Source organism: Paramormyrops kingsleyae, chromosome 20 (genome assembly GCF_048594095.1).
Source record: "Paramormyrops kingsleyae isolate MSU_618 chromosome 20, PKINGS_0.4, whole genome shotgun sequence".
NCBI classification, from domain to species: Eukaryota; Metazoa; Chordata; class Actinopteri; order Osteoglossiformes; family Mormyridae; genus Paramormyrops; species Paramormyrops kingsleyae.
Window position 1 is genome coordinate 21,837,962 of NC_132816.1, and position 11,615 is coordinate 21,849,576.

At 52.9% G+C, this 11,615-nt stretch overlaps 1 protein-coding gene across 4 annotated transcripts in view; it reads right to left on the reverse strand.

The window, feature by feature from the left end:
• qki2 (QKI, KH domain containing, RNA binding 2) overlaps positions 1-7,744 on the reverse strand; it is a 29,116-nt gene extending 21,372 nt beyond the window's left edge. Inside the window, exons 1-2 of one of the 4 annotated variants that reach the window (XM_023820252.2) lie at positions 7,383-7,744; positions 7,104-7,252 (exon numbers count right to left, since the gene is read on the reverse strand). In XM_023820252.2, the coding sequence (XP_023676020.1) occupies positions 7,104-7,245 (142 nt within the window). In that variant the 5' untranslated portion in view covers positions 7,246-7,252; positions 7,383-7,744. Of the gene's footprint in view, positions 1-7,103 lie in introns of all 4 variants that reach the window. The other 3 variants (XM_023820251.2, XM_023820253.2, XM_072703802.1) reach the window with 3 other exon arrangements.
• Between the last annotated feature and the right edge of the window lie 3,871 nt (positions 7,745-11,615).

Here is an 11,615-nt window from a genome sequence, read left to right on the forward strand (position 1 = left end):
ATAAAAACTCTCTCCTCTGCTCAAACATGGCTGCTCCTCTTTAAAATCCAAAATATGGGCTAATATCATGGCATCATAAGGCCCAGGAAATAAGCCCGTAACAAAATAAAACCCACAGCGGGTCTCGCCCCCATCCCAGACCGGTGCGTCGGCCCTGGTGCCCGCTTTAGGACTGTGAATTCGGAAGCACAGTGACTCCGACATGCGATCCTGAGGGCCAGCTGGACCGGGAAGCAGGGAAGGGGCCCGGAAGAGGAGCGCAGGACCAGCGCTTCAGAATGGCAGACAAATGAACAAACTGCAGACGAAAACCAGCTCTGGGGTGGAGAAAGACCCAGAGCTCAGCGCCCAGGCGAGATGAGGGGGGGCAGCCTTCCTGGCTGGGGTACAGCCCCATGCCCACACTCGCCACCCTGGGAATAGACAGGAATTCCAAGAGAAACACTCTGCTCATTAATAATTCTGGACTGCCTTCATTATATTAAAAACAGCCTCATTTGTAATCTGCACACAGGTGGTATCACACACATGCACGGCCACACACACACACACACACACACACACACACACACACACACACACACAGCCACACATACGCACGCACGCGCACACACACAGGGCAAGTGTGTTCCTGCCGTCCGAGAATGTAAGTAAGTCCAGCAGTTTGTGACATCAGATGGTCCCCAAACCACGCCGGCGTTCTGAAGCAAACATTCGTCCCCAGGACACCTCCCTCTCAAAGTCGAAGCCCGCTGGGGTGACGCACACATTAGCAGGGCGGGCCAATCTCTTCCACCCCACCCCCCCCAGGTGATTTTATCGAGCCCTCTGGAGCCCTGTTTTTATTACAATCATCGCCTCGTTACCACCCGCATTTTAGCCTGATCCCTCCCTGCTTTTACATCAGAGGTTAAGTGGCCTTTGTAATAACATCAGAGCTAATTTCCCAGCCGGTACATTCGTCAGTCTCATACAGCCCCTCCCACTCCCCCCACGGGCCGCTGATCCCAATAAGTCACCGTTTGGGTCTGAAGTTGAATCCGGAGGGGAATGGGGGGGGTGGACAGTGAGAGCGAGGGTTCAGCCAGAGGGAGAAAGGCCAGGCTTCAAACAGGGACGCCATCTGGACCACCATTGCCCCTCACTCTTTACTCAGCCCGTTCATCGTCTCGTAGACCCTCTCTCTGTGAGCATGGCGCCCCCATCAGGCCGTGGACGGGACCGCAGGGTCCGCTAAGGAGGTCCGCCAACCACATTTCGGCACGGAGCAGCTTTAAATGTAAGATGGCATTAGTCAGCCATAATAATTATTATAACAACAATAACAATAACTGTAAAAACCAAATAATAATAATAATAATAATAATAATACTATTATATTAACAACAACAACAGCAGCAACAGAACCAGCGCAAACCGGAGCACAGCGTCGTTATAAATGTGGCCGCAGGTCGGGGACGTCAGGGGTCACAGAAGGCAGGCTGGCTACGTTCACGGGCTAAAGGCATCCGGATGGATGGCTTGGTGTCCCCACCTGACCGTACCTGGGCAGGGGAGGGACTGTCAATCAGCAGGGCGACCCCCGACCTCCGCGCCCACGCAGACGGGCTGTCGGCTCGCACCTGCCCCAGGACCGCCACGCGTGAATAATTCATGAGATACACGCCTGGGTGGGACCGGGGCTCCGGGTGACAGGCGTGTAAGGTCACGCCTCGCATATTAATGGTGAATGACTGTGGGGAAGAGTGACTGTGGCCGCTGGAAAGGCCCACCCCCCCACGGAGGCGCTCGTAGCTACCTTACGGGGAGACTGAGGGGGGGGGGCAGCTAGCTGGCCGGCACACTAGGCTAGTCTGTGCAGGGGGAGACACACGATGCATAAATTGGGGGGGGGGCTTTAATGAGCTCATGACTGATTATTACGATGCTCCGCCCCTTAACCACGCCCCCAGTGCTACTAAACCGAACTACGCAATTAATTAAGCACTGCGTACCAGAAAACATGTCCCAGATGTGCTTTCTGTCTGCTCCTTTGGGATCTCTGGTTTCACAGGGGCAGAGTTAATTCATGTCATTCATGAAGTGGGGTGGGGGGGTCGGTGCATGAACATGCATGCTTCTATTCACTCATGCCGGGGTCCCAAATGGCAGCTGAAGCAGGCCTGTCTCACTCGGCCCCTTTCTGTCTGCTCCAGCTCCTCGGAGAGCACACACAGGTGGACGGACAGGGAAGAAGGTTCTGGAGGTCGGCACAGTTAACCTGGCTGCTTCTGGATCATTCCGTGGACCGTCCCTGAATGCTGATCGCATTAAAGACACCAAGAGGTCAAATAAAAATGTTGCATGGGGTCTGAAGGACGACAGGAATCAGAGAATCATAGAGCTAATCAACCTAACCCACCAGCAGATGGACGCGGAACCGCAGGGTCCGAGTCTGACCTGCGTGAACACGGAACGCACAGGGGACCCGATGTGGTAGCATACCAAGGGAAGAGCAGCAGAGCAACACAGGTCTGACTCAGGGGAACCTGCCACAGCATCCCCAGCTGCGGCAGACCTTCAACCATGCGGGTAAAATGTGAAAAATGACGATTTATTCAACAGGCATCAAGATCTGATAAGACAGGGACCTGCAGCTCTGTACCAAAGAGAAGGAACTTTCAAGATCGTGCCGAGATGAACTCCAAAAGACACCTGGTTTATCTCAAGCGTGTATGGACTGCACAGGAGAAGAGCACCGAGGAGGGACCCTAAGGGGTGGTGAAGTCGCCTCCCAAGCAGACCTCCGGCAGATAACCGGCATGGCGACCAAAGCAAGGAGACGCCAGAGAGTGATGGGAGCAGCTGCTCAGAGTGAGGTTCCTGTCTCCTACAACAGGCAACCTCGAGGTGAATCGATTATTGTGCGTCATACAACGGTGACAGTATGGTGATGTGGTATCACACAGCCTCCTTTCAGCACAGATACACAGGAGGCGGCCTCCTAAAGAACATGCCGGATGGTACTGGAAGGCAGCAGTATGGAACGCCGTCACGCAGACACACCTACGATCCAGCACTGACCAGCTCCACAATGATCCACGGATTACAGGCAACAAGGCCAGGGGAGGAGCTACACCCAGCACAGCAGCCAATCAGCAAAGGCTAAGCCCCTCCCCAGTCTGCTGCCTCTCACTCATAGGCCACGCTTGACCCCTCGGTCCCAGGGGCCGTCGCACAGTGACCGCAGGATGCAGGTGCTCCTGCAAGCGCTCCGGAGACGCCGATGCCTGCCAGCGACTCATTTATCGGTTTCGTTATACGAGATGATCAACCGCAGGAAGTGCGGAGCGTCAGGGATCAAGGAAACACGGTCAAAACAAAGGTGGCAAGAACAAACCGTCCAGAGCTGTAATCATGTGATCAATTTCACGGTCCAGTGGAAGCCACTGATAGGCTGTGGAGCAGCCCACCACCCCCCCCCACCCTAAAGGTGCAATCAAGTGTGAAAAAAAATCAAAATAATTTAATGGTTATTTTCAATTCTGCAGGAGAACCAGCTTGGTGAAACACATCCGTGGCTGGCAGGCAGAGCGGGGGCAGCTGATGACCACTCTTCTGATTCATGGCCGGGGGGGGGGCGGGGGGGATAGGGGACAGAGCCCAGAGCCCGGAGCTGCCGTCCAGCTCACACTGCTGAGGTAGGTACTCTGGCCGATTTACACCCTCCGTGGCAGGACTTCCTGTTACAGGCCTGACGTGGCTCATCGCATCACCTCTCTCCGCCAGAAGGGGGATACGGCCGGCTATGACTTAGCACCACACACTGCCAAAAAAACCACAGCACTGCAATCCCACTTACTACTGGGTTCTTCCTCTTATTCGTATTATTATAAACTTTAAAAACGGTCTTGAGAAGATCCCCCCGGGAATGATAAAGTTCCTCTCATTGTATCTTCAGGTGGCTACAGAAATACTCACAGGAGAAATGAGGAATTAAAGAAGTTGCACAACGATCACAATTAATTTCCAATTCCTCCCTGGAGTCTCTCTCCAGCACACCCTCCTTCCAAACGTACAAAATCTGGGCCGCACCCCGGCAAGAGGTCAGGGCTGGAGCTGCACATCTGCGGCGCGGCCGGAGAGGCGAGCCAGACCGTCACGGCATGCAAACGCAGCGCGCCCCAAGGGATTCTGGGAGGTCAGTCGGCATAAAGACGAGAAAGCAGAGAAGGCAGAGCAGAGCGAGTGCCGGACCGCGGAGGACGCATCATTAAAAACAGCTAAACAAAGAGAGAGCTGCACTTGTTCTGCGATTCCTGCTTGGAGGACGTCGGCTCCCATAATGCCTTTCCCATAAGGTCTTCTTAAAACGCCGCCCACGAATGACTGCCTCTTCCTCGATTTTTATGACTTAGGAAGTCTGCTTCTGCTTCCTACCTTCAGATTTCTCTGTTTAACCTTCACTTTCTGCAATTTTCTTTTCCACAGGGAAGGGGAAAAAAAAACATGGTTTAAGCAGCATTCTGACAAAAAAAAGGGCCATAACCTTATCTTCTCACTGCCTTAATGTTCAGGAGGCCGCAAGAATGCTGAGGTTCCCAGCCCTGCTAACTGAACCGTAATGTCCACAGAACCTTCCGGGAATAAAGCATTATTACACTGTGTTCCTGGGCTTATATCAGAGAAAAATTAGATTCAGCCAAGAACGATTGGGCCTCGCTAATTATTCAGAGCTGTGTGTGAGCAGCGTGTAAAATGGAAAGGTGTAAATCCCGCTGAAGAAGGGGGGAGGCGCACAAGACTGGCCTGTGGGTGTGCACAGCTCACCCTGCTTCCAGACCTCACCCCGGGTCAGCTTACTAACTCCAAGGAGGTTTTACCTCTCCCTGGGGAATGCCTCCCCCCCCCCCCCCCACCACCACCACCACCACCACCACATTGCTAGAGAGTAAGCAACAAAATGTGGAGATGAGGGAGTGCCAGTTTGGTCAGTCTTATCCCTTATCCTATAACACTTATCTTAGGATATATATACATATAAGGGTCTCCAGCAGAAGGTTCATTCTTAGGATGTCGAACATGAAGTGTGGAGTGTTGGACAGGACCAACTCAGTGCTCACAGGAGTGCATCTGTGTTACTGTGTGTGACTGTTTGTGTGTGTGACTCTCTGTTTGTGTGTGTGTGTGTGTGTGTGTGTGGTTCTCTGTCCCTTGCCAGACACTCTCCTCTGTGTTCACAATCTGCGTTTGTGTAAGCAGAACGCGAGTATGTACTCACACACTCACATGAATGAACGACGGCATACATTTGCTCATTCACATTCATTAGCGGTTGTGTATAGGAATGGGAGGGCAGGGGAGCCTCACAAACCCAGCTGTGCGTTTGTCTCGCCGGTCAGGAATGTAAGCACAGATGGGTTATTCTCTCCTGAGGAGAATGGGTCGCTCGTGGCAAGAGAGCACCACACCTTGGCCTCGGTGATCTTGACCAATCACACGTGCTGGCCACCCACAACCAGCCAATCACACGCGCTGGCCGCCCACACCCCGCCAATCACACGCGCTGGCCACCCACACCCAGCCAATCACAGAGCAGGTGTTGACCCAGCACATGTAGAGATGAGCTCTTTAATTCCACTCGGTCCCTGTAAGAGTTTGGCAGAGTGGCTTGCACATTTGGAAAGAAGTGTGTCTGAATCACAGACAGCGCCCTGCAGTGGTGATTTCAGGCATGGCAGATAGGTGCACCCGAACACACTTTATATTGATCTGTGTGGGGGGGGCTGGAATATCAGTCATGTCCCAATGTGTCTTTCTGGGAAAAGAGCAAGCAAGAGTGATTTTTTTTTTGGGGGGGGGGGGGGGGGGGGGGGGGAGGGGGTACTCCATGGCCCATCTCTAAGGGCTGATCCTGCGGATAAAAACCTAACAAAAGCCAATGCAAATGCGGTCAGGGTCCGTCCAAACCAGAGCAGGCAAGCCACATAGCAAATTCCTCCCCAACTGTCAGCCCTTACCCCCCCAGCAGCGGGCGATTGAAGCAGCCAGTTTAGGGCAGAGGGGGGGTTGGTGGAAGGGGGGGAGGGGGTTACATTCTCAGTGCTGAATTAACCGTTTAGTCAGAATTCCTTATTGTCATTGCAGTGGAAAAACTTTGGCTCACTCTTAATAGCCTTATCAGTACACCACCACCAAAGACATGTCAAATCAGTTACAGACACAAGAAATACAATAAACAATAACAGCAAACAGATAAAAGTGCCGTTTGTTGCTAAAAGGCAGGTCCTGGGCATGTGGCGTTTGCCGGCAGCTGTCGTGGCATCTCTCCTTATTCCTCGCCTTTATTTCTCTTACTCAGGCAGTGTTTACCCTGAACACAGCGGGTCACACACAGGCTGGCAAACATGCAGGCCGACCACACATGCGGTCAGGGTGCCTCTCATAACCAGCCAAGTCGGCCAGTCTCTCCCCGCTTCAAGTCAAATGTATGTAAATTGCTTAACAGACTGTCCCAGCGCCGATACACTGACCCGGACAGTCCCCCCCCCTTGCTTAACAGGGACCCCCTCGGCGCTTCATCCAGCCCGAATGACGGAGGACCAACCGCTCTTATCGCCGGACCCCGGCCAGGTTACAGTAGGGGGCGGGGGTGTTCACAGAAATAACAGCTTTTTAAGTGACAAGCACGTCCTCTTTGTAACTGGGGGGCTTGTGCGGGTAAAACCTCAGCGCAAATTAACGGCCGGGGTGCCGCAGAAATAGCAAGTTTAATAGCGGTGGCCGAGATGCTGCCTGGCTCGAATTTTCTGGCCGGGAAGTTGGCGAAGACTCCCGATCATCATGCCCCCCCCCCCCGCCGACTCGGAAAACCGCAAAACCTGTTGAATATTAGAGATAAGTGTAGCGCGGTTCCCTTCATAAACAGCCCGTCAGCCCGGTGTATCGGGCTCCCGACGCGGTGACACCCCCGCAGAACGGGCAGTGTGACCCCCCCATGGCGGACCACACGCAGAAAAGTAAGCAAGCCTCACTAAGGGTCTTGTGAGAAACAAATAGAAGGAATCTACAAAAACAGCAGCAGAGCCGCCGCCCCCGCCGGACAGCCCCGCACCCCGTCTCACCCTCGTCCAGAAGCCTCTCCAGGTGGTTGAAGATCCCGCAGAAGTTGGGCAGGCTGCTCATCAGTTTCTTGTCGTTCATGAGCTGCATTAAATAATCTGGGGTCGGTTTCGGCTTCTCCTTCGCTTCCATTTCCCCAACCATATTTCAGCTTTCCGATCAAAATACAACGGCGACAAAAAAAGGAGAAAAAATGTATAAAGGTGCGAAACAAAACCGTATAAAACAATACAAAACCCGTCCGGTCTCTTCTTAATAAACAGCGAAGTCTCTCTTTATACCAGGAGTCTCTTTCTTTTTCTTGCCAGTTGATCCCGGGTGAAAAGCAGTTCTACGGTACCGAGGCGGCTCGGTCGCGCTGTTCCGTAATGATTCCCCAAGTCACATAAAAAGAGTAATAAACTCCCGCATGCTGGTAGCTTTCAAAGCGTTTTCGTTGTTTTAATTCCCCGAAGTAACGCTCTCCCCTTCCCTCGGCGTGTGTGCAGCCTCTCCCCGGCAAGCAGACTCCCACACTTCGCCGTGTGTGTGCGCGCAGACCGCCTCCCGTATCCCCGCTTCTCTATAGCGGCCCCTCGATGAACGCGCCGCCTCGGTCTCCGGCCACCGGGCCGGTCACGTGACCGGGCTGCGCGGCGCGCCTCCGCGGGGAGTGGAGGGCTCTGCGTGCACGCGCGTGGACTGGGGCGGGGTAGGGGGGGCGTGCAGCCTATCTACGCATTACGGTCGGCTACCTGCTTGGAGGTGACCTACATGCCGAAATGCGGAGCGCTTGCTGTTGGTAGACCTTCCGAAAGGTCCGGAGGATCAAACCGCTGAGTTGAAAGTTTCCACTTCTCTGCCTCGCGTTTGTATTTTGTATGTACTCGTCTAAATATGTGTTACACTTGTTTCGCCGTTTGCTGAATCGCACACTTTTGACATTAAGTCAACTTAAGCCATTTTTATTCCATTTTTCCCAAGGAATCCCCGTGTTAAAAGATCACGAATTACACGGCTCCCTGTGACATTAACGAAGCGTGCCTTACTTAGCAGAGCCACTCCGCAGAGAGCGATACAGACATTGCGATATTATTTTCTCCCCTCTGAGTGTCTGCACAGTAACTCCTTAATGTAAGTGATTGGCATTGATTTCGTAATCAGGGGCGCCGCCAGGGGGGGAAAGGTTAGAACGATTCTAGGGGCCCAGCACTGACATGGGGCCCTGTTAGGGGCTTTACCTTTAAGCAAAAAGGGGGGGGGGGCAAAATTCTAATCTTTCATGGGGCCCAAGATTTCTGGCGGCACCCCTGTTCGTAATGCTTATCACCGTTTTGTTTTTGAGCACGGACAGCCGCTGTAAACGGTCTTTTCATCTTTCACGTAAAGTTAAAGGGCCCTCGCAGGACACACACACACACACACACACCCTAACTCTGTCTACTAGAAAGGCCTCAGACCGAATGCGTTCCTGAACACAGGCACCCAGAGAACGGGCCGGCTTGCACTTGTCACAGATCTTCCTTCCTGCTCTGCCAGTCTCATTCTCTCTCTCTATTCATCTCCTCCCTTTTTTGCTCCGCCACCCCGCCCCCCCATATTATTCACCTCTGTACTGGGATGGCATGCAGGCCGCTGTGCAACCGTGCTCAAAATAAAAGCAGCCTATAAACGCACGGAACTAGATCTGGGGTGTGGGGTCTGAGCTGTGTGTGTGTGTGTGTGTTGTAGGGGGGGGGGGGGTTGAGGGCCTCACCACGGCAACAATCCACAGTGAACCCGCGTTAAGCCTGGCACTGTTTCCAAACAAGCGGCGCATGGCCCGGCAGCTGATTGGACATGGGGCGGCCGGGGACGCCTTATCGCACTCCCAGAAGGTGGCTGTGTTTAATGCAGCCAGCTGGGGGCGTAGTGAGGGGCTGCGGCCGCGATCGCAAAGCCTGCGATATCAGGGGCACGGCTGCTGTACCTTTTAAGCCCCGTTAATTCCTGCTGTATTAATCGCTGAATTATAAGCAGCTTTGGACAAAACTTTATCCTAAACAAATAAGCAAATAAAACACAGACAGAGCCTCCCGTGACCCCCCCTCCCCCCCCCCCCCTCACCCTGTGACGCAGCGATCGCCCTGCTCTCATTTCCCTGACTGTGACCCATGTTCTGCGGAGGAGCAGCCCATCCGGATGAAAGTAGGGCTTTTCTGCTTCAGCATCAGGGGATTGGAATGCAGGCTATTTAACGCAGCAGTCAGACAATCCGAGCCCCCCACCCCCCCACCCCCGATGGATCTGCTAAATAAATAGAGATGTAATTAACAGAGCTCTGGGAGGAGACTGCATTTCATTATAGTGCCTGGGAAGGAGAAGGAGGGAGAGGAAGAGAGGGAGAGGGAGGGAGGTGAAAACACAATAAACCAAGTGACGCTCCACCCCCATTTCTCACCCAATGAGGGCCGACAGGTCTCCAGTCCTGCTCTGGGGGTGAGGGGGGAGGGGGTGAGGGGAAGTGGGATAGAGGAATGCAGAGTTTGAGGAAGAGCGGTTGGGAGAGTGTATAAGTGTGTGTGTAGCTGCCATAACAGAACAGCTTTAGCAGTTAGCCTGCCGATACATGGTGACCAGGACAGCAGGTTCGGCGGGTGGGTCGGCCAGTCGGCCTCCCCGTGTTTGGGTGTCATGCCCTCCTCCAGGCTCCGGCCACCAGGGCCGCGCCATAATGAGAATTGTGCGCCTGAGAGGAACAGGAAAGCCCTTGTGCCTGGTGGTGCCGGGGATCCGGGGGGGGGCACACGTGTGAGTCACATGCTTGGCGGTGACACCCCAGGGTGCTGGGAGAAGCTGAGCTTCAGTTCGGTGCCTGGGGGTTAAAGACGCAGGGGAGGGCTTTGGTTTTGCCCTGAAGGGCTGTTCGCTGCCCACAATGCCATTCTCCAATTACTGGTCATGCGACCCAGCGAAAACAAATGTCATTTCACTGCTATTTGACAGGTGGGTGTGTGGCATTTGTAACGGGCCAATACTTCATACATAAAATTCTCTTTGGTGCCGCTACTCTATTCTGCCTGTACGTCGCTGGGTTGTAGGTGTAGGGCAGCGTTTCCAAATCAGGTCCTCAGTGGCCCACAGACAGTCCATGTTTTTACAAAAGCAGGGAGCTAAAACGTGGGCCATCTGTGGGTTCAAATTCTTAAAGGTCTTATCCTATCTCATCTTATCTCCAAGAGGACCAGGCTGGGACACACTGCCATAGGGATACTGCCCCCAGATGCCTAACAAACTCTGCTTACTCTCACTCCATTCGTTCAGTCCGGAATTCAACTTGTAAGCTTCATTCTACAACTATGAATTTCTTCTTTGGATGTAAACCTACAACCTTAAGCATACAGATTCATCTTTCTAACCATCTGCTTCTCTAGGATACCGGAGAGCTCGACATGCCACGGAGGCGGACAGAGGCAGGGCTACAGGCGCAGTACATGAAAAGCACAGGATACACTTTCATTTCAAAGCAGCTCATTCAGATCAGCACACAATACCAGCTGTCAGCCAAACCAAAACGAACAAAGCTCACTTATCACGCTAAACAGTAACATAAAAAATCACCTGAAATGTCACCTTAAAACATTGCAGAATAATGCCTCGCCAAAATGAAATGTTCTGAATAACGGAAAGCACACGGTAGCCTCCGGAAACAGCAGCATCCCGAAAGCCGGTTTACGGAGGGCAGAAATGCCAGATGCTACACGTTCGTTAACTTAACGTGATCGGTAACGATCATGTTAATTAAGCAGCAAATGTCATAAGACTGATGATCCTATATCTGTATTAGAAGTACACCTCTTGATACAGCTGAGTCATTTACTGGATCAGTTTTGCACTCAAAGATACGACAGCGAAACCACTGGATTTTTACCAGCTCCTTCAAAACGAAAAGCGCTTTGGGGTAATGCATGCGATGCCTGTGAATCCCAGCTGAGCGAGACTGAAATGAAATGCCTGATTAATTCACGGACTCCCCGTTTCCATCGACCTGTTTGTTTAGCGGTATTTTTGTTTGATTTTTGTCAGCTTGCAGCTGTTTTATCTGAGTAGCGGCAGAGCCCTGCGTGGGCGCGTGCCCAGATGGCGTTCAGGGAGCTGGCTGCACCAGGGTGATGCTGCCAACCAAGGCGGAGAGACGCAGAGGAGCCCGAAAACGGGCCCCACCCGCGCAGGGCGAGGCCCAGCGCATCTTTCCCCACAGTCGCCATTATATAGCAACTTAGTTTGAAATTTTGCATTTATACAGATGGATATTTACTGAAGAAATCGGGACAGTTGTTTATGTGCCATTTGCACAAGAACAGACACCCTGGAATGTGCTTGTTTCATGGGTCCTATCGTGCATCGTTCAGAGGTGCGACTGAAGCTTGGGGTCAGAGTGCATGAAAGCCATTCCTGGAGTTTATTTTTTTGGCTGGGGGGGGCTTTGCTACTGTCCCAAGCATGGGACTCGAACCAGCACCTTCAGTAGTCTAACGTTCTGAGCTGCACACTGT